Raw genomic sequence first — 24,179 nt, 5'->3', positions numbered from 1 at the left:
CTACCCAGGCCCTCCCTGAGTGAGGAGGTGAGTTCCCAGAGAACATGGCTCCACAGGAGACACACTGGGCAGGAGAGGCTCTATGTGGGCGGATGCCTCCCTCACTGGAGCCTGGAACAGACTCATGGGCAGCACAGAGTGAGTTCAATGGCTGACGTGACACGCTACTACAACTAGGTTCTCTGAAAGAGACAATTCAGGGAAAATTATCCCTTACTTCATAACTGCTATTCTCAGTTTGTTGTTTGTTTGTTCTCTGTTATTTTGTAGTTGACATGCAGTATTACTATATTGCCCAAGCTGGCCTTGAACTCATTATCCTCCTGCCTCAGCCTCCCAAGTGCTGGGAGATTACAGGTGTGAATCAACATATCCGACTTCATTCTCTTTTTGAGAGAGAGAAATATTTGACAACTCATTAGCAAAAGCTGAACATATTTCTATGCATTGGCCACAAATTAAGCTTTAGCCACTAAGGCACACTAAAGAAACCCCTAGTACATACAACACAGAACTGACAACCATAACCTTCATCAAAATTCTCCAACCAACAAATTTCAGACAAGGATTCCTCCCCTCCCCCTATTCCCATCCAGATGAGGGCTCTGATGACACAACAGCTTCCCTTGAACTATGGCTTATCTGAGTCATTCTCTACCTGCCCAAAACAGGTTACAAGATAATACAGTGTTAACCCACTACATGCAACAATGTCCACAGAACCACAGAGGTGTGACAATAAAAGATACATGGAAGATCCTGTGAGATAGTTCAGAGAGTAACAGCTTTGCTACCAAGCCTGCAGGCCTAAGTTCAATCCTCAGGACTCACATAGTGGAAGACAAAAACTCCAGCAAGCTGTCTCTGGCCTCCACATGCATACTGTAGCACATATACTGAGGCTGGAGGGCTAAAAACTTAGGCAAGACTAAATAACAAGACCCAGCAGGTGGGCTTGGACACAGTTGGCATGGAAACAGATGATAACTGCAAAATTCTGCATTGCAAAGTTGGAAGGAAAGAATGAGTTTGATCACAAAAGAAAGAAAATAGTTCTCTATTTTCTGCTAAATAGGAGACATTCCAGTATGGCACAGGGAGAAAGAGAGTAAGACATACTGGAAATCACTGGAAGAAGTAGTTGGGGCTAGAGAGATCATGGCTCAGCGGTTAAGATCACTTGCTGCTCTTGCAGAGGATGAAGGTTCAGTCCCAGATCCCACTCTGGGTGGCTCACAACCATCACCTTTAACTCCGCTTCAGGAGCTCTCATGCTCTCATCTAGCTAGTCTCTACAGGTACAGGTACAGGTACAGGTACAGGTACAGGTACACGTACACACACGTACACACACGTGTACACACACACACACACACACACACACACACACACACACACACACACACACACACACACAGGAGGGGTGAGGAGGAATAAATCTAAAATAAAGGACAAACGAACTAACTTACTAACCAGGTATGATGGTGTTGTGCATCTTTAAGGCAAGCAGAGCTTTGAGAGTTCAAGGACCTGTTCTACACACGGAGTTCCAGGATAGCCAGTACACAGTGAGTATCAGTCTAAAAGAGGAGGGGGAGCAGGAGGTGGTAATAATAGTTGGCAAGCAAGGCAGAGTGACAAGAGTCTGTAACCACAGCTATTTGGGGGAGCTGAGGCAAAAGAACTACTAGAGGCCAGGGGTTTGCGTCTAACTTGGACAACACAGTAAGATTCCTTCCCTTTCTTTAAAAACAAAAGAAAAACCTACTTCTGCTCAGCTCTGGAAAGAAAACATCATACTATAGAGGTAGATACTGACAAGACACCTAAGTCCAAAGGGAAGGTCTCCACCCGACAAGGCAACAAAGGCTCACTATACAACACTAATCACTAGGTTTACCATAATTTCATATACCATAATTTCATATGTGTGTGTGTGTGAACTCTTTCTCCTCTTCCTCATAGGTTCTCATGGGTTCACATATATACATGTGTATAATACATATATATGATTATTTTAATTTTATGTGTGTGTATGACTGCCTGTATGTATGAGCACCATGTCATGCCTGGTTCCTAAGAAGACCAGAAGAGGGCCACTGCATGGATGCTGGGAACTAAACCTGGATCCTCTGCAAGAGCAGCAAGTGTTATCAACTGTTAAGTCATCTGTGCTGCCTGTATATTTTTAACTTGTAAACTTACACAGTACTATAATCAATTGAAAAATGGAAAATATTGATCTCCATTAGTAAAAGCAAAAGACACCAAGAACAGAACAGACATATTGGAAATTAAGTAAATGGCAGTGGTTTTTATTTTGGCCTGAGAAACTGTGAGGTTTTGTTTGTTTTTTCTTTAATCTGTTAAAAAAAAACAACAAAAAAACTGAGTGTCAACTTCCTGACTAAAATGATGCTTACCACTGCCTACTCAGCTTGCTGAGATTCTTGAATTAGCAGTAGCTCCCTTATCTGAAAAGGGGGGAGGGGTAAGGTTTTCCCATGCTCATTGATGACCCTTGGCCACTATGGGGGCAGAGAAGATGCCAAAAGCAAAGCTTCCAGTGCTAACCAAGCTCTCTCTCCTCTGCAAGCCCCTCTCTTGGCCCTCTCCCAATCAAATGTACAACACAAACTGCTTCATAAAGTCTATGGAGATGGTGAGCTCTGGGTCCATTGGAAGGGGCTAGAGACCAGGATGGCCACTCTGAATCAATATCCAACCCTGAAAGTAAGAAGCCCAGACACCTGTATGGGGTGGTAGTTAATCAGCTCCCAAGGGCTGATTAAATTACAGCTGTCTATGATGGCACACAGCAGAGATATGGGGAATGAGACTGCTGCCTGATAAAGAGCTCTGAGTAGAATGAATTTTTCAAGGCAACTGGAAAAACAGAACATTGAAGAAAGCCATGTGGCCACAGATCATGGCCACAGCCTGGCAGTGGTGGTGCATGCAGCACTTGAGAGGCAGAGGTAGGTCAATCTCTGAGTTCTAGGTCAACCTGGTCTACATAGAGTTCCAGGACAGCCAGGACATGTTTACTCAGTTCACTGACCCTCCTTTGCAAGGGAGACTTACTGTCATAGCTTACTTTAATTTCATTCAGGTAGAGGGTACAATTTTCAATCCAAATAAAGCACTGCCCATATCTGTCAAGAAGTCAATGCATATCCTTCTTAAACACAACTGAACTAAAATTTAGATTAAAAAAAAAAAAAAAAAAAGATGGAACCCATAGCTCATTGGAATAGACTCCATCCAATGAACCATATCAAATTACATCAAATAAAAATGTTAAACTAAGCATTATACAAAAACATTATACAAAGAGTCTATGAATCACTGACGTCAGAAGAAGCAGGTTCTCATGCTACCCAACAGTGAAAGATACATCTTTCAGAATCAATGCTCAGGTCAAATGCTGAGAGAAAAGGAAATCTCCTAAGAGACACAACCCCCTATCTGCCTGGTTCAGATTCTGTGCTATAGAGGAAAGAATGAAATCCTCAGCCAAGGACAGACCCACTTTCCCTGACTCTGCTACCCCAGGCACAAATGTCTCAACTTTAAAACACAGAGATTATCACCTGCCCGTAAGAGTTTCTGTCAGTAAGGCAATTAATTTATTTAACATTCTAGATAGTAGAAGGTGTTCAATGGGTGTGTTATCTGCTAGCTGGATTACAATACTCTTTTGTTTTTTATATGTACATATATGAGTAGAATGTGGGATGTGTATGTGTATGTGTTTAGACATGCATGTGGAAGTCCAAGGTTGACATCCAGTATCTTCTTGGATTGCTTTCTATAATAGTCACTGAGGCAGAGTCTATTGCTGACCCTGGAACTCATCATTTCAGCAGGTCTGGCTAGCTTGCTTGCTCTATGGATTCCCTGTCTGCCTCCTGAGAGGTGGGACTACAGCTGGGCCACCAAGCCCAGCCATCTTTTACATGGCCTCTGGTTTTATATCCTCTGAGCTATCTCCTCGGTCACTCAGTTGCAGTTCTAAGAGGTCATGGCTCACTGTTGAGCAGGTACAAACTACATAGTCTTGGAAATATTGATCGCTTGCTCTAAGTTAAGACCAATGAAAGAACACATAAAGCTTTTGCCATGAATGGTGCTTCCCAGCACCTGAGAGGCAGCAGCAGGCAGATCTCCATGAGTTAAGAGGCCAGCCTGGTCTACATAGAGAATACCAGACCAATCAGGGATACACAGTGAGACCCAGGCTAACAAAAATAATAACTATAACAATAATAACAATGAATAATGCTGACATCACTACTAGTGGGATAAAAAAAATGATAGCCTTCAAAAAAATGGCCACTATTAATCCCCAGGACTTGTGAATGCCATATTATTTGGGGGGAAAGGTCTTAGTAATTGTTATTAAGCCCTTTAAGTAAGAATATCCACATGGTTTATCCACATGGGCCCTAAATATTATCACATGTATTCTGAGAGAGACAGAGAAATAGAACATGTTTTAGAATTAGCATTCTGTGACTGTAGATGCAGGTGTTAATGTGGTCACAAGTAAAGGAATACTCAACAGCACCAGCAACCAGCAGAAGCTAGAGGAGGCCTTGGAGGGCACACAGCCCTGCTGATGTCTTAATTTGGAACTTGGGCCTTCTAAATATGAGAACACCTCTACTATTTTAGGTACCAAGCTTGAAGTAATTTGTTAGCCTCCACCACATAATCCCCACTATGAAGGAAGGAAGCTGCTCCAGTAAGCATCTGGGAGTTGATAGATTTTTTCCACCTCCACATACTACTTTTTTATTATAATGTTAAGTGAAGCCAGGGGGAAATGTGCTCTAAAGCAGCCAGAGCAAATGCAAGATCAGCTCAGCCAGAGAGAGCAAAGCGTGCACACTTGTTATATTCCTCAAGCACTCTCCACCTTATTTTTTGAGACAGAGTCTCTCACTGAAACTGAAGCTTACACATTGGTTAGGCTGCCTAGGTAACAAGCCCCTGGACCATCCTGCCTCTGCTTTCCAGAAAGGAGAAGCATATACCACCACACCCAGCTTTTTAAGTGTGTGATGGGAATCTAAATCCAGGTCCTCATGTGTGCACAGCAAGCCCTTTATCCACAGTCCCACCAATAAGTGTTCGAGCAATCAAAAGTGCAAGGTGAAATTAGACAAGACTATACCAACTTGGGGGACGTACTTCTTCCCTGAAGAAGCCACAAAAACAAGCACTAGTACTTAAAACCAGATTTAAAACAAGAATAATTCAGTGTATCCAAGACATACCTATCTTTTCTCTAAATGAAGAACAGTATACAAAACCACTGTTAAAGCCAAATGTAGAGGTGCAAACAAGAGGCCAAGGCAGGAAGATCACAAACTCAGGGCCAGCCTGGGCTACATAACAAGATCCATCTGGGTAATATGATTCTACTCCAGCAGATGCCCCCTGATAATAATGCTCTCCCCCTTCACACCTGACGCACTGCTTATAAGCCAACCTTAGCAGAGGTGGTCCCACAAAGACACATGTATGCAACTGGAAGATTGGATCATGATATATAACACAATTACAAAAGGTAATGCTCCTGGTGTTTCTAAAATGCCAATAGTTTTAGCACCTTAAAATCTCACCGGAGTAATGCATTGCTCAAAAACAAACAGGTCATACTAATAGGAAGGAAAAAGGAGAGAAAGTGCAGAGTTGCTACCTGAGGGTCACGGAGTTCTGTTGAGGAGATAAAAAAGTTCTAGAATGGGGGGAGGCGGCAGTGTGTATCTTAAAAAATTTACTTTGATGATAAATTTTGAGCCATACACACTGTAAGAAAAACCCAGGGACAGAAAGATGGCCAACAAGATGACCCAGCCTGAGAACCTAAATTTAATCCCTAGAACCCACACTCACAGTACCCCCTCTCACACATGCAACAATTAGGGAGGGAGGAAAGGGAGGAGGGAGGGAGGGAGGGAGGGAAGAACAGACAGACGGACCGACCAACCAGGTCTATCAATCACCAGAACATGATCACTTTCCATAGGTGAAAGGAACAAAACATGACTGTGCTTTATTTGGGGGACTAGATTATAGGGAGTCTTGGCTCTCTCTACTTGGCTCTTCAGTATGCTGTCACAACCTCCCATAACTGCAGATTACAGTCATCTGAGTAACAGGACTTCTTTAACTGTCCCAATTCAAAGTGCTTGTGCTTCCCGGTACTAGGCTAACACCACCTTCCTGAGTTACCAAAAGCCTGTACCACTTGGAAGTAGGACGTGCAAAGAAGACACTTCTTTCACACTTGCAGCCTCTGCACTCCAATCTATGTTCAAAGGGTAACAAACATTCCACTGTTTTCATTAAAACTGGAAGTGTAAAACCTCTCACCTATCTTTTACCACTGCCGCATCCCTCTTGGAGACATGCAGGGAGGCAATGAGTGAAACCTCTCCTTTCCTAACCCTTCATAAAAGGTTATCTGCAAGAGATTTCAAGGTGCCTAGCAGAGACAAATAGCTGTTAATAAAAGATAAGGCAAAGTCAGGCTTTGTTTTCTACAGTTCAATAAAAGTAAAAGCAGAGAGTATTTTTATCTCGTTCTAGCCTAAAAGGGTTGGGTCAAAGTATCTTCTCTGTCTGGCTTTCTATGCATTGATTAAAATAGACCAAGGTTATAAAAGAAAGTAAACCAGTTCCTGACCACAGAGTCCCCACATAAACAAGCAGAACACTGCCAGTGGCAGGTCAAGAGCAGCCCCAAATTCTTTCTCATTGCCATGCTTCAATTCTCTTTGACTCTTTGACATACACAGACATACCAGACTTTGTGAGCTGGCAGTGTAGCTCAGTGGTAAGGCTTAACATACATGAGACACAGGATTCAATCTCCAATGTGAGTGGGCAGGAGCATACACACACATACACACAATGCACAGAAATTTTTAAATGGAAATATGAATTTATTTCTGCTCAAGTTTTATCTTTTTCTTCTTTTAAAAAAGTTCTATGTATAATTATCATATGTGTGCATGTGGGTATGTGAGTGCATATGTTACAGTGTGTGTGTAGAAGTCAGAAAACAACTTTGTGAGGTGGGTTCTCTCATTCCACCTTTGTATGGGTTCCAAGAAGCAAACTCAGGTTGCCAGGCTTCTGTGCCAAATGCCTTTATCTACTGAGCCATCTTGCCAACAACCTTTCTTAAACTTTACTTTTAAATCAGGAATCTGATGAAAGCAAAACAAAATACTATTTGTGCTGTGTGTTTGAGAGCAGTTTGATGTTCATCATATTTTATGCCGGTGTGGTAAAGCTCCATTTAGAAAAACTGCTATAAAAATTAATTGCCCTGGGAGAGGGAGATACAAGGATTAGAAGTTCAAGGTCTTCTTTAGCTACACAGAGTTTGAGGACAGAGGCTATATGAGACACTGTTTCAAAAGAATGAAATACGTTGACCTTCAGAAAAGTCATTCTAACATCATTAATTGAAATAATGTTGGAGGCCAATGTTGGATGTTTATAAACAGGGTAACTTGAAAAATGACAACACTCAAGGTCCAGTGTGATAAATCAGACCTGTAAGAGCAAGGTCAATGCTAAAAGGAAGACATGTCAGTAGCAACAGTCCCCACTGCAGATGTCTAGGAAAACATGGCTGTGTTGGACCAAGAAGACACAATAGCACAGAATAAGAAAACCACAGTGTTTTCTCTTCAAAGGTAAGAAAAATAGACCATAAGTCAATTTTTAAGGGAATCCTAGGAGGATTCCTGACCTTATACCCTTGTCCACTGTTTCGATATGTATTTAGGTTTTAGTGCCTCAAAAAGAACAACTCTAAAAGGACAGATGTTCTCTTGTTAAATGAGGCCTTATGTATTTACTGCTGAGCTTTTCCTTTCTGCTTTTGTTGGGAATTGTTTCACACTGTAGCTTTGACAGGCCGAGAACTTACTAAGCAGCCCAGATCTAGCCTCATACTCAGTCTCCTGAGTACTGGATCACAGGTATGTATCACAACTAGCTCTGTCAGGCTTTTCTAAATCAAAAGGCTGCACTGAATTTGCAATACATTCTTGCAAAAAAGCTCTTGAACAGGTTGTTCTGCACTATTCTGTCTGGCTCATGTGTGACTCAGAAACTAGATGGCTGTCTCCACCTGACCCAGTCTGTACCATCACACCTGACTTTGTAAGGAATTATAGAACTGCTGCTTCAAATATCTGCAGAAACTAAACATTTCCTGTTTGAAAACTACCATAGAACAGTGAATGTAATATCATGTATATAAAAATGTAACTAATGATCAAAACATAAACCACATTTATTGTCACCAGGGGCACCAGAATTACAAAGATAAACACTGCTCTAAAATACATAAATGATTTTTAACACCACTCCCAACTGTGGGGGACCGAATATCCCTGTTATGGAATATTCTGGGTTCCAGGCCCTGGCCACATAAACAGCGATGGCACCAGGGAACTCTAAGTCGCCATTGTATTGTTTATCAACACCAGGCTGTAACTGTTTACCTGGCCTGAGGGTAATATGCCTCTTATTTGCATCTATATGTGCCTAAGCATCTGAATAGGCCCTTACCTGGGAGGAGGTGCTGGTGGTATGGGAGTTAGGGCAGAAGGTTAGGAGCAAAGCAGGGGAGCGGGGAGAGAGAGAACAAGAGAGAAATGGCTGCCTTGTAGTGTTAGCAGGATGTTAAGGGACACCAGAAAAGATGGCTAATAAACAAATAGCTCTAGTCCCAAAACATGGAACTGAGAGCTCTCTAAAGATGACAAGATGCCTGTGTTTGGTCTTTATCGTCTTTGCGTTCCAAGAAGCTTCCAGGTTCACACACCCCCACTCAGGTAGAACCTCATGGCTGTCGTGGGTTAAAGCTGAGACAAGCCGGACCACGACACCCCACCCCTCCATCCCCCCTCATATTGAACTGGACAGACACCAAAGACTCAGACACCACAACTCATTTTCTGTGCAAAAAATATAACTTAATTTCCAGTATACATCATACTATTATTTAGCCCACTTTTGAAAAAGGCCATCAACTTCATACACATTTCCTCTGAACTTTCAAATAAAATAACAAAAATAGCAGAAAGAAGGACAGGAGAGATCACTTGGTGATTAAAAGCACTGGTTGCTTTTCCAGAGGACCCAGGTTCAGTTCCCAGCAGCTACATGGCAGCTCACAACTATCTGCAACTTCAGTTGCAGGGCATCTAACTGCTTCTCCTGGTCTCTATAGGTATCAAGTACACACATGGTGCACAAACATACATGCAGGCGGAACACTCTCACATAAAATCAATAATAATAGAAGAAAAAAGAGAGTGAGAAAAGAATAAGATAAAGGAAGCCACAGTGTAATGAAATTCACTAGCTCAGAGGATAGATACCAGTTCAGATCCTGTAGGATTCTAGATATTGGAAACAGCAGCTGTCTCTACAGCACACTAAGCACAGAACTGTGAACTATCATTTATATAGATACCCTAAGGAAATAGTGTCCTACCTGGGAAAGCCACAATACAATTGTAATGCACTGCATATAATGTAAGGAAATGATGTAACCACTAACACTGAAAAAGCTATTTCTTACAATGATGGATGTGAGCTGCCTCGTTCTGTCTGGCTCACACAGAATCTGCTATCGACTCTTAAGAGAGCTGAGGCCAAGACAAAGGCTGTAGCATACAGCCAGACTTGGCTGCCTAAACATCATATCATAACTTTAGTCACAACCTTGCCAAGCAAGCACAAACCACACTCTGAAATAACAATCTTTGAGGTTCTTGAAAAATGCTCTGAACTTAAGACTTCTTCAGAAACTGCATGACTCCTTAATGACAAGCAGAACGTAGGCACAAGCTTTTCCTTTACTAGATGAGATCAACAGTAGAACATTTGCCAAGCATACATGAGACTATGGGTTCAATACCCAGAGCCACAAAATGAAAAAGAGATAAGCAGAGAGCCAATGAGCATGCAATGACAATCAAGACGTCATAAATTAGTATACCCACTTATCAGACTTTTTCTTAGAAATAGCATGTACTCCATTAATAAGGCAAACACAAATAAATAATATGTCACATATGAAGTTCACTAGGGGGTGAGTTTAGCTACAAACACAAGCATCCCTTGAAGGTCATTTAAATGCCAAAACTACCATTTTTTTATTTTTTTGGAAGAAATACACTGCCATTAACAATGTTTCCTTTAGTTTTTTTGTTTTTGAGACAGGGTTTCTCTGCATAGCCCTGGATGTCCTGGAACTTGCTCAGTAGACAAGGCTGGCCTCAAACTCAGAGATCCACCTGCCCCTGCCCCTGCCTCCCATGTGCTGGGATTAAAGGTGTGCCATGCCCAGCCTCTTTAGTTTCTTTTTTAAGCCAGTATATTTAAGAAATTATTTTCCAAAAGGTCAATTTCTACTTTCAAAAAACATCTGAGATACTAAAGATGAGAAATATTTAATATAAATGTACCCTAGTCCTCTGTCTCCCAGGGTATGGGGCTTGTTTACAGTGTGAGAACCAGGGTTGTAAACATCTGATTACTTACTTGTTAAAAAAGGGTTCAATGAGTTTTGATCTGGCAGACACACACACTTTTGGAGGTCCGAGTAAAGAACCTAGTGAAGAAAAGCAGGACATTATACACATCACTGTGATCTAAGCACAGGAGCTCAGACACAAGTGTGTTCATTCATCGAGGGTAAAAGTTACTCTTCTGGTCCACACACCTATATGGCAAGTGTCAGCAGTCCCTTCCTGTGTGTCACCTCCTCATCTCCTCCAGCTCCCATCTCAAAACCCTCCTGCTTCAATAAGGGATCCTAGGACAGTGCTTTTGATGCACAGACTATGCGTCGTTTCTTCCCCACTCCCACATGGAAGCCAAACCCCAAGCAAAGGTATCCACAAAGGAGCTATTTGGGAGGCAAGCAGGAGACCTGGTTCCTTCACAAGAAGCATGGGTGCTTCCTCTCTCTAGCACTCTACTATGTGAGGACATGTGAGTGACAACTGTCTGAAAGCTGGGGTCCAGGGAGGGGTCCTCGATCTGGGCTTCCTACTCTCCAGAACTCTGAGAAACATGGGTCTGTTATCTAAGCATGGTCTTTGGAAATTTGTCACACCAGGCTGAGCTAACAGACAACAAGTGAGACCCACTCTGTTAAACGAAACATATTTCAAATACCTAGGTAATTTGCCATGGAGATGAAGCAGAGTCCTGTGATGTAAGCATCATACCCTGCCTCATGCAGCTGCTCAGAAGCTGTGTCATAGCTTGGAAAGCCTTCTGCACTTTCTAAAGAGAAAAGAAAAAAAAAGCATTACCAAACATGAAAACTAGTAAACATGGTGTCCTGCCAAATCCAAACTGCACTCTTTTGTGTTACAGATGCAGATGTGGCCTGAAGACACAAAGAAACTATCTTATTTCTCAGTTCTGTCCACACAAGACCTTACAATATGAGATAACAAAGTCCCTGAAAATGAGAACTTCAGTTTAGACAAGAGAAAGGCCTCAGTTGCCTTACCAAGGTTCAGCTGTCTATAGGACTCCTCAGCCATACTGGCTGGAGACATTTACAATCTTGTGTTTCCCATCCTGTGAAATTCCTACTGTGGGGCTCTTACCATACATGTAGGACACAGCACACTAAGCAGAACTCCAAGCTAGGCGTGGCAGTCACACCTACAATCTCTGCACTTGAGAAGCTGAGGCAGAAGAACCACAGCAAGTTGAGGCTAGTCTAGGCTAAATAGTGAGTTCTAGCTCAACCTTGGCTACAAAGTAAGACTCTGTCTTTAAAAATAAATAAATAAATAAACAATAAACTAATAAAAACCCAGGAGGACTTTGAGGTCATTCAGAGTGTCCATCTGAATCTCTACTCCATCGCTCATGCATGATGTGACCCTGGGCAAGGCACTTTACCTCTAAGCCCCCAGTTTTATAAAAAGGAGATGATAACCTTCCCTCATAACGTTTTTTGGGGACATCATATGGCATGGTATTGTTAAAGGTTTTATCGAGTGCTTGGCACATGTCATATGTTCATACCCATTAGTATCCCAAGTAGTCCTCATAAAATGAAAGAGTCCAACTGAATACTGGCAGGACCCTTGACTGTTCCCAAGCTCAGCAATTTAAAGACAACAGGATACTCTACCCCCAGAATAGATGAGAACGTGATGTAACACTGCCCTACAAAAACCATTTTATAAGATAATGCTTAGTCGTGCTGATACACACAGGTGCTAAGAGACTGTGAAACAGTCATCTGCTTTTGAGTAAATTCTCTACCAGAGAAATATGAAAATAATAGGATAAGATACCGTTCTTACTCATAAGAAATTATTTCCTGGAATCAACCTGAAAATGAATTTTAAAAGGTCACTGTTTCATCAGAAGCATGAGCAAAACTGCTGAATGGAATGGCTGAAGCCGTTTTCATACCAATACAATGCTCTCTATGAAAGAACTTTTTAACTTCCTTTTGAACTAAATGTTGGACTTGACACTTCCTAAGAAAGCCTTTTAACACTATAGCACTAAAGTAAAATCCTCAATACCACCTGCTGAAGCTCATACTCGCCAAATCTGTTTATGCACAGGGCATGGCTTTCCTTCCCTCTATCTGCCCTACATCTTCGTACTTCTTTCATGGACTATGACCCAGAAGGGAAGCAAGTACCTATGACTCTGCCCACCCTAATATCTCCCATCACCAATTTCTGAATCATTAGTGCTATTATCAGTGGCTTTAGCGGTTTTTTAACTACTTGTCAGCAGCACAATGAGGATGGCAGGATCAAGGACACAGTGCCCCAAAACACACGCGGTAGAGGCCACACATATCCACACGACCCATCTGATAACCAAGAGTTCCTCCTGACTTCTGGCTTTCCTCAATGATACTGTTTCTCTGGTTCAAACTAGCTCTGAGGACAAAGAGGTGTACTCTCATCTCAGCAGTAACCCAGCTCTTGGGTTTTCTGCGACAGGAGATGTTTTTGACCGGCTCTGTTTTGCTAAAACAATGAACCGTATGAAAAGACACATCAAGTTTTGAGAAAACTCCAAGCATTAGGAATTAAAAGCCTTGAAACTTCTCAGTGAATCCCCACCCAACTCTACTAACTTGATACAAATGTAGCTAGACATGGAATTAGGAGACCATCTTTATTCAGGGAACAGCCATTCAGCACAGGCATGGATCTTCCTAACCCAGGCAAAGTCTACAAGTAACACAATATGGTTTCAGAGACGTTCACATTTTTGATAGAACTTATCGGTAATTTCCAAAGTTTGAAGGTTTCCAGAGTTAATATTCTTACCAACTTTAGGAGGGTCAAACGGTGTCTCTTTTAACCGCTTTTCCAACTCTGCAAGGGATGTGTTGTTAATGATATCCTGCAAGGCAGGAGGTGGAGAATTAGGACATTTCATCTCGGAGCAAGAGATTAAGGACAGCCACTTCAGAGTACACAGAAACAAAAAAGCATCCTATACTGCCCTCTTGTGACCTTAAAAGGAACAGAAGCCATTGTTTATTCTACATGAAAGTAAAGCGCACCAGCAAGATCAAGGTTCACTGTACTGACAGGAATAATGACACCATGTTAAAACCTACCGATGTAGGCAGGCATAGTGGTGCTCACCTGTAACCAGCTACTTGGGAAGCTGAGGCAACAGGAGGAAGAGTGGAAGGCCAACCTGGTTACTAAAGCAAAACCAGGGGGAAAAAAAAGTGGAAGGGGGCAAAAAAACAAGCTTCCAGGTTTGCTGGGGGTGTGGAGGGATAACACAACTTTGGCAGGAACTGTCCTAGTGCACTTCTCAAAGGTTCAGAAAGTTCCTAATTTCTAGGACTGCTGGCAGGGACACAGCACCGGAAGGCACACTGTCTCACCATACTGCTCCAAAGGGTGCAGAAAGCCCCTCACAAGCATGTAAATCATCATCATTAACTTAGATTACCTGTATTAGGAAATATGTCCAAATAGGTCAAATAAGGAGGCAGGTAGAGAAAAGACAAAAAACGTAAAATACAGGTCGGGTGTAATGGTGCACCACTTTAATCCCAGCACTCAGGAGGCAGAGCAGAAGGATCTCTATGAGTTCAAGGCCAGTCTGGGCTACAAAGCAAGTTCCAGAACAGCCAGGGCTACACAGAGAAACCCTTTCTCAAAAAAAAAAAAAAAAAACAACAACAACAACAAAAAAAAACAAAACATACATACATGCATATAAAAAAATTATAGCTAGTGTGGTGGTACACACTTGTCATCCCAGCCCTGGAGAAGCTGACAGAGGGAAGACTAGCTTTAGCTAAAAAGTAAGCCTGTACCTAAAGAAATAAAAATAAATTTTAAAAAAATATGTATTTTAACATTTAAAAACTTACATTCAAAAACAGAGAAAAATGAAGATAACTTCACATTTCGATATATTTATTTCTGAATTTTTCCGATTTCTCTCTTCTTCCTTTCTTATGTTTTTTAAAAAGATTTGCTTATTTATGATGTATACAGTGTTCTGTCTGCATGTAGGCCAGAAAAGGGCACCAGACCTTATTAAAGATAGTTGTGAGCCATCATATAGTTGCTGGGAATTGAACTCAGGACCTCTGGAAGAGCAGGCAGTGCTCTTAAACTCTGAGCCCTCTCTCCAGCCCCCTTTCTTATTTTTTAATGTGTTTGAAATAACATTTAAATAGAACAGAATTCCAAATTTATTAGTGTTAATGCAAAAAAGTTTCACATAGAGTATGGTGGCACATGGGAGGCAGAGGTAAGGAGGATCAGGAATTCAATTACTACTTTGAGCTACAGGGTGAGTTAAAGGCAAGCCCAGGCATACCAAGACTGTGCTCAAACAAATACAATATCTTATGCATGGCAGTTCAGATCTAAATAATACCTTAAAAGGCTGTGTGCTGGCCATTAACTTAGTATCCAAGAGTCTGTAAACAAAATAAATTTTAATAAGATAAATACAATCTATCAATATTTAAAATGTACTTTGTTAAAATACAAAAATACTTATGTTTCATAAAGAAAAGACATAGATAACATACACTTCATATATGGTATACTTAAAAAACACTTAGTTCATAAATCTTAGACGTGGACAGATGAAGCATACATTGGGCAGTGTGACCCTAGTGGCAATGTGGTTGATGAGCCTAAGCACACAGTCCCATGTGCTGGCCTCACTCATCAGACAGCTGTGGGTATGGCCATATACTTGCCAAAGGAACAGGCTCTATGCCTGTACCTGGAAGAATGAGGATAGCATCCATCTTGAACGTGAGGTAACACTGCATGTTTTCTCTTCTACAGGGTCTGCCCTCCCAAAACGGCCACCACCCACTGCTACCACCTGGTTTATACAATCTGAACTCTTATGGGGACAAAATCTGCACCGGGAAGTTTCTTGCTAGTACTGTGCCAGCTAAGTTCCACTGTTAAATTGACTGGGTTTGGAATCATCTCAAAGCCTTTGAGGAAGTTTACACACACACACACACACACACACACACACACACACACACACACACCCATTGACTCCATGAGCCCACCATCCCTTCCCATTAGGACAGACTGTACCCTCATCAAACTGTGAGCCATACTAAACTTTATCTCCCATGAGCTTGATCTTCTTAGGTATGTAATCACAGAAATGACAAAAAGTAGAACATTTAACTACTTTATTATTGCAGGGACCAGAAATACTAAAGAAGGCATTAACCACGTAAAAATTCTCTCTATCTAAATCTAGTTCCAAATAAACATAAACACTGTGGCTAGGACAGCAATAGCCCAGATGAAAGTATGACTAGTTGGCTACCCTCACTTGCCCTTCTTAAAAAGATCTAAAAATGTCTTACCATATAGGCTCCATGCATCTGACATGTGGTTGATCACACACGTGACATATGGCATAGTCAAATTAGCATGCAATGCAATGCTGACTATGGAAAACACTAATAATACTGGCACCAATGAAGTTACAGGGAGTGAAAGTGTCTCTAGCCATACAATTCTTAACCAAGAAGACAGTACTCTTAGTTGGGACACATCAACAATTAAAAAGGTACATCCCACATGTGTGAATGGCCAGACCTGTGCTAGGACCCTTCACCAGTCCTTCAGATAGCAGGATGCAGGACAGGAAAAAGTAGCATTAGCTACTTTCCACTTTCACTCTAAGTTAGAATCTGCTCTTTAATGGATGATCACACTATTCATACATTTAAACAGTCAACTATGGCAAAGTTGACAATGTCCAATCCGTTAAATACCTTCCCAGCTTGTAGAACTGCCTACTTTTGTTGCATATACCTCGGTGAGTATCTCAAATATCAGGGTGCTCTTGAAGGCAGCTTACCTGGGGAAGACACATATTGTCATTTCCTTAAACTCATTCAGGTCCTAAAAAGCAAAAGGATGACCTGTTACTGTCTTTCTAGAAGACCAGAGTATTGTTAAACACACCTATGGGCAGCTCCAGCTCTCACTATTTTCTCAAATATTAACTGTCATGCCTCACATGGGCCTCAAGCTAAAGAGCAAATCTACTTCTAATTAAGAATTATTTCTTGGGTGTTGGTGGCGCACGCCTTTAATCCCAGCACTCGGGAGGCAGAGGCAGGCGGATCTCTGTGAGTTCAAGGCCAGCCTGGTCTCCAGAGAGAGTGCAGGATAGGCTCCAAAGCTACACAGAGAAACCCTGTCTCAAAAAAACCAAAAAAAAAAAAAAAAAAAAAAAAAAAAAAAAGAATTATTTCTTAGGAGCTGGAGAGATGACTCAGAGGTGAAGAGCACTTGTTCTTGCAGCAGAGGACCCAGACTAGGTCCTCTAACAAACACAGTGGCTTACAAACACCCATAACTCTATTTCAGGAGATTTAATGCCCTACTCTGACCTCCTCAGGCACTAGGCACACGAGTGGAACACACACATATATGAAGGCAAGACATTCATACACATAAAATAAAATAAATAGCCGGGCGTTGGTGGCGCACACCTTTGATACCAGCACTTGGGAGGCAAAGGCAGGCGGATCTCTGTGAGTTCAAGGCCAGCCTGGTCTCCAGAGCGAGTGCCAGGATAGGCTCCAAAGCTACACAGAGAAACCCTGTCTCAAAAAACCAAAAAAAAAGAAAAATTGAAATAAATAAACCTTAAAACAAACGCATTATTTTTTTAAATAAAACCTGAGCCAGGCTTGGCACCTGCTGTCAAAACTGACAATCTAAGTTCAATGCCAGGGCTTACACAATAGAAGTCTGACTTTTCTAAGTTGTCCTCTGACTGCCACATATGCAAAGACATACACAAAATTTTAATTAAGAAAAAATAGGACAGTAAGATGGCTTGGCAGGTTATAGGTACCAGATGCCAAGATTGACAACCAGAATTTGATCAAAGGCCCATATAGTAGAGAAGGGAACCAACTCCCACAGTTGTGTCTGACCTCCATAGGCACACCTCAGCAACACACATATATACACAAGAGAATAAACAAAATTAGAATTTTAATGTGCTAAAAAATAAATAAATAATGAATTTAGGAATATCTTCCATTTCTCACTGGGAATTATGATACGTAGAAAAGTAATTTCGTAGCCTAAAGACTCTATAGCTGAACTAACGAGAGAGTGGTTCTGTCACATATAAAATACTGCTGACTAGAGAGATTGTTGTACCCAAGGGCACAGACTTATCCTAATAGTGACACTAGCGAGTGTCACTACTGTGACTGATATGGGAATGGTTACACTGTAAAGCAGTTTATATCTCTGAGCCCATCTCTGGTTGTTAGTTAAAATGGCCATAAACACACAGACCTTTCAACATGCATGATTCCTGCTCTAAGTACTAAGGAAATTGTTAACGTGGCACTGACAATATCTAAATTAGACTATTTAATTTCCTTTGATCAGGAATTCTAGAGCAGAAATGAGAGTACTTTAGTTTTGAATTAGTTTCTTTACATCCATAATTGCCATGCTAGCCTGGGTAGTAACACTCCTCTCCCTGTGTAAATCACACTTCTTTTCAAAGTCATTCATGCTTCACAGCAAGCTGCCATTTCCAATTAGCTTCTCAAGCCCATAAACACAGACTGTATTTAGCTTGAAATACACACCAGCTTCTCAATGGCTGTCCTTTTTATCAGTGCACAAAATATGAACAAGGCTAAGTCAAACAAAAAATGCCCTAATGACCATTGTTAATCATTCAACACCACTAAAAAAGTTTTACAAACAAAAGCAAAGTAGAATAATGGCCACCTCCAGGGCCAACACAGAATTCTGAGCCAACACCTACAAGGTCATGTTCAAGCAGCAAAAGGCCCCATAAAAAACTCTCCCCTAAACGCCAAGACATGGACTCTTTATTTTTATCTTGGCATGTGTATGTGTGTGCACGCGTGTGTAATATGTGTATATACAGTGTGAGCACAAGCCTGCCTCGATGCATGTGTGAAAGTTAAAGCAATCTCTGATGTCAGCCTTCTTCCTCCAACACATCTGAGCCAGAGTCTCTTGTTCACTATATGCCAGGCTGTCTCAACCACAAGCTTCCAGGGATTTGCCTTCCTCCACCTCCCATCCTGTGTCAGAGATTCTGGATTACAGATGCGCTACTGTGAATAGCTTTATATTTACATTTTAAAAATATGTTGCCAGGAGCTAGAGGTGGGTCAGCTAAGAAAACTGGCTGCTCTTCCAGAAGGCTGGGGTACAATTCCCAAAACAGACATGGAAGCTCAGAACTGCCTGTAAATCCAGTCCTAGGGGATCCAATGCCCTCTTCTGGATTTTGAGGGTAACAGGCATTCAAGTGCTTGAATGAGAATGACCCTCACAGGTTCATATATTTGAACATTTGGTCCACAGTTAGTGGAACTGTTTGAGAAGGAATAGAAGGTGGACTTGGTGGAGGCGTGTCACTGGGTTTTGAGTTTTCAAAAGTCTATGCCAAGCTCTGTCTCCATCTCTCTGTCTCTGTCTCTCTCTCTCTGCCTGCAGATCAGGATGTAGCTTCTCACCATGATGATCATGAACTCACTGTCTGAAACTGTAAGCAAGCCCCTAATTAAATGCTTTCTTTTCTAAGAGTTGCCTTGGTCATAGTGTCTCTTCAGAGCAATACAACAGAGTCTAAGACACAGGCAAAAAACCTATGCTGGCTGGTCTTCTGTCAACTTGACACACAAGCTAGAGTTATCTCAAAGGAGGGAACCTCAATTGAGAAATGCCTCCATAAGATCCAGCTGTAAGGCATTTTGTTAATTAGTGATTGATGGGGAGGGGCAGCCCATTGCGGGAGGTACTATCCCTGGGCTAGTGTCCTGGGTTCTATAAGAAAGCAGGCTGAGCAAGCCATGGGGAGCAAGTCATAAAGCAGTACCCCCTCACATGACCTCTGTCTGCATCAGCTCCTGCCCTCAAGTTCCCGCTGTGTTTGAGTTCCTGCCCTGACTTCCTTTGATGATGAATAGCAATATGGAAGTGTAAATCAAATAAACCCTTTCCTTTCCAACTTGCTTTTTGGTCATGGTGTTTTGCCAAAGCAATAGAAATTCTAACTAAGACAACACCCACATACAAAAAATAAAATAAATGTTTTTTTCATCTTAAACATGGCTCCAGCAAATATAAATGTTCTATCATCTTCAGTAGATTGTCTCCCATTGCTCTCATCATTTTTTCATAGATGAATAAAAGAATAATTTTCTCTCTCTGATAATGCAGGGGGGGAAGGGTGTGTGTGTGTGTGTGTGTATGTGTGTATGTATGTGTGTGTGTGTGTGTGCGCGCGCGCGTGCGTGCGTGCCTGCCTGCCTGCCTGTGTATGCAAGAGTGTGATCACACCAAGTACCTTGATGAGATAAAATTGCACTGTAATACAAATCACCTGCTTCCTGGTAGAATCTTAATTGGAGTTCAAGTTCACATTTTCTGAGCAGGCACACACAGGGTGAATCCTCAGATTTAATCATCTAGAATTAGTTGTGCCATGTAATGCAGAACAAACCATAGGCAGCATGGAGGCACCAAAACCCTGGAGCGTTGGCCATAGAACTGTCGGATTCTAGCAAGGCAGCAGGCAGAGAAGAACTGCATGGCAGGAAAGCTATACAGTAAAGCAGGCAGAAGTAATCATGCACCCACACCACAGGCCTACCGGGACACAATGTGTTTAGGAAACACATCGGCCCAGCCGGGAACATGGAGCCTCAGAGAGGACTGATTACGTAAACAGATCCAGCTCCATAGAGTCAACTATATGCAGACAAAGAATGTGGGGTTATTTGGGAATTTTGGGCAGGTCAGTATGAAGAGAGCCACACAGCTAGAAGACACTCATCTGTTCAGTCAATATTTGATGCTTTCCATGTGCCTGCCTGTTTGGTATTCAGAATGCCAAGAAGCACAACGTTAAATATGCTCCCTCAGTCTTCTTGATAACATCATCACTTTATAGTGAGGAAAGGAGTTGCTCCAATGATCTCCCTGGCCAGTGAGAAATGAATGACTAAAAACAACCGTTAGCTCTTTAGATAGAAAATTCAAATGTCTGATCATCACTTGTGCTGGAACCCTTGCATCCTACAGGATAATGGTGTTGTCATGGAAGTGGTGGCAACCTTAAGACCAAAGCCCTAGGACAAGGGACCAAAAGACCCACTGTGCAAGTGGTTGAGTACATTGCCCTCTTCCAGAAGATTATCAAGGGACTGATGGGGCAATGTGACATAGGAAACATCAAGAGAGGTTGCAGACATGTAAATGAGACCAAATTCTTATTCAAGAGCCAAAAATTCCAAGAAGCAACTGTAGGGAGACACTCTAGCCCCGCCCCAGGTAACCCGGACAGGTGTGCCAGAACACGCCCATGAGGGCAGGGAGAGGGGAAGTCTAAAGTGACATAGAATAGAAGGGACCACGTGGACGCTCTCTTCTCTCCTTCTGCTGGCCCCGGTCCCAGCTCCCTCCTCCTTGCTTTGGCTTGTGCTTGGCTGATGTATCCGAATAAAGAAAACCTTGCCCTATTGACTGCTGGTCGATCACTAACAAGCAACAAAACAGGAGTCCATCTTCAAGCAATTCAAAGCAGGGGCTAGACCAGGAGATGGGGAGCAGACTGTGATCCTAGCACTTGGGCTTAAGAGTTCAAAACCAGTATGGGCTACATAATAAGGGGCTGGAGAGATAGCTCCTGGTTAAGAATATTTGCTGAAAATTAATCCATATCTATTGCCATGCACAAAACTCAAGTCCAAATGGATCAAAGACCTCAATATAAATTCATCCACATTGAACCTCATAGAAGAGAAAGTGGGAAATGCATTTGAAAGCATAGGCACAGGAGATCACTTCCTAAATAGAATACCCGTAGCACAGACTCTGAGAGCAACAATTAATAAATGGGACCTCCTGAAACTGGGAAGCTTCTGTAACACAAAGAACACAGTCAACAAGACAAAACAGTTCCCTACAGAACGGAAGATCTTCACCAACCCCACATCTAACCAAGGGATGATCTCCAAAATATACAGAGAACTCAAGAAACTAGACATCAAACTACCAAATAATCCAATTTTAAAAATGGGGAATAGAGAATTCTCAACAGAATAATCTCAAATGGCAGAAAGATGCTTAAGGAAAGGCTCAGCATCCTTAGTCATCAGGGAAATGCAAATCAAAACCACTCTGAGATATGTAAGATGAATCTTACACGGATCAGAATAGCTAAGATCAAAACCACCAATGACAGCTTATGCTGGGGAGGTTGTGGAGAAAGGGGAACATTCTTCCATTGGTGGGAGTGCAAACTTGTACAGCCACTGTGGAAATCAGTATGGCCATTTCTCAGAAAATTAGGGATGATCAGCCTAACTCAAGACCCTGTAATACCACTGTTGGGCATATTCACAACACAAGGGCATTTGCTCAACTATGTTCATAGCAACACTATTTGTAATAGCCAAATCTTGGAAACAACCTAGATGCCCCTCAACTGAAGAGCGGATGAAGAAAATGTGGTATATTTACACAATGGAGTACTACTCAGTGGAATGAAACAATGACAATCGAAGTGAGGGAGGAGCGATAATATAAACAAAGGAGTCAAGACCATGACAGAATCAGCTGACCCAAGCTAGTGAGAGATCACTGACTCAGGTCTGATAAATGGGGAACCTGAATAGCACTAAACTAGACTCCCTTAATATAGGCAACAATGGTGTGACTGGGACAATATATGAGGCTACTGGCAGTGGGTCCAAGATCTAACACTAATGCACAAACTGACTTAGTGGAGCCCATTCTATATGGAGACATACCTTGCCCAGCCTAGACACAGGGGTGTGGGAGTGGAGAGGTGCCTTCATCCTGCCTCAACTAGATGATGGGACAGACTTACTAGACTTCCTAAAGGAGGCCTTACCCTCTCCATGGAGCAGATGAGAGGGAGGGGAAAGTGGGGGGAGTGGGTGGAGGAGAAATTGGGATTGGAATGTAAGAAATAAAAATTAATTTTTTAAAAAAAGGAAAAAAAGAACACTTGCTGGTCTTTCAGAGGACAGGTTCCATTCTCAGCATCCACAATGGCTGGCAAATATCTGTACCTCTAGTTTCCGGGGATCCAACAACCTTCACTGGCTTCTGTCACATCGGGCATACATACGTGCAGGTAAAATGCTCAGACACTTTAAAAATTATTTGTTTATTTATATGTCTGTGTGTGGGTGAGTTTATGGGCACTACATTTTTGCAGGTGCTCTTGCAGGTCAGAAGGCATCAGATCCCCTGGAGCTGGAGTTACAAGCAGCTGTGGGCTATCCAGTGTGGGTGTTAGGAACCAAACCTGGGTCCATCGAAAAAGCAAGTACACTTAACCACTGAGACACCTTGACAGCCCTAAAATAAAGTTTTTTAAGTAAATAAAAATAAACCATGGTGTGATGGCTATTCTTGGTTGTCAACTTGACTACATCTGGAATTAACTAAAACCTTGGGCACATTCTGTGAGGGTTTTTTTTTTTTTTTTCCTTAATTAAGTCATTAAAAGTGGAAAGACTCACTTCTAGTCTGGTTTTTTTTTTTTTTTTTTTTTTTTTTTTTTTTTTGAGACAGGGTTTCTCTGTGTAGCCCTGGCTGCCCTGGAACTCACAGAGATTTGCCTGCCTCTACCTCCCAAGTGCTGGGATTAAAGGTGTAGACAACCATACCCAGAAAATAAGGCTCTTTGAGGATAAACCTTTAATCCAGTTTTTTTTTTTTTTCTTGGTTTTTTGAGACAGGGTTTCTCTGTGGCTTTGGAGGCTGTCCTGGAACTAGCTCTTGTAGACCAGGCTGGTCTCCAACTCAGAGATCCACCTGCCTCTAACCTGAGCCATAATTTCTACTGGCAGCCTATATAAAGAACATGGAAGAAGGAAGCTGTGCTCTCTTTACTGGCTACTTTTGCTCTTCCTGGCAAGTTCATTCCTTCACTAGCATTAGAGCCTATTTCTTCAGGATTCCATTGTATATTGAAGACCAGCTGGGACATCCAGCCTCATGTACTGAACTACTGGATTCTTGGACTTTCCATTACTAGACAGAAATTGTTGGACTAGCTGGACCACAACCTGTAAGCCATTCTAATAAATCCCATATATAGAGATAGATAGATAGATAGATAGATAGATAGATAGATAGATAGATATAGATATATTATCAGTTTTGTTTCTCTTGAGACTAATACACACAGATGGCAAACTATGGTCACACAACTCAAATTTGGGCCATCACCTAATTTTTTTCTTAAGTCAGATATTATCCAACATAGCCATCTCAGGGTTATAACAGCAGACTGGAGATGTGTGATAATGACTCAAAAGACCTGGCTCCAAGTATAGAAATACCATCAAAGTCCCTCAGGGTGCTCAGCAGGAGGCAATCATGTGACACCAATTTTTTTCCAGCTCTCCTAAGTTTAGTTTCAGAGCTACCTACAGCCTATCCTCTCTGCAGTAGGAAATGAACAAACACACCAATATCAATGAAGAAAATAAATATTTAACTTTGCTCCAGCAATACTGACAGCTATCAAACTGCTGAAACAGCTCATGTACACAGCCT

The 24,179-nt window shown here is 41.9% G+C and overlaps 1 protein-coding gene across 4 annotated transcripts in view; it reads right to left on the bottom strand.

Moving 5' to 3' along the window:
• The window catches only part of Parn (poly(A)-specific ribonuclease), a 155,708-nt gene that overhangs the window by 110,155 nt on the left and 21,374 nt on the right, over positions 1 to 24,179 (bottom strand). For all 4 annotated transcript variants that reach the window (XM_027424757.2, XM_027424759.2, XM_027424758.2 and 1 more), the window contains exons 14-18: positions 16,426 to 16,469; positions 14,956 to 14,998; positions 13,371 to 13,446; positions 11,224 to 11,334; positions 10,585 to 10,654 (exon numbers count right to left, since the gene is read on the bottom strand). In XM_027424757.2, the coding sequence (XP_027280558.1) occupies positions 10,585 to 10,654; positions 11,224 to 11,334; positions 13,371 to 13,446; positions 14,956 to 14,998; positions 16,426 to 16,469 (344 nt within the window). The remainder of the gene's footprint in view (positions 1 to 10,584; positions 10,655 to 11,223; positions 11,335 to 13,370; positions 13,447 to 14,955; positions 14,999 to 16,425; positions 16,470 to 24,179) is intronic.

The sequence above is a fragment of the Cricetulus griseus genome, chromosome 7, assembly GCF_003668045.3.
Source record: "Cricetulus griseus strain 17A/GY chromosome 7, alternate assembly CriGri-PICRH-1.0, whole genome shotgun sequence".
In the NCBI taxonomy this organism is placed as follows: domain Eukaryota; kingdom Metazoa; phylum Chordata; class Mammalia; order Rodentia; family Cricetidae; genus Cricetulus; species Cricetulus griseus.
The sequence above is the reverse complement of the archived record's forward strand: the minus strand, read 5'-3'. Positions and strand labels throughout refer to the sequence as shown.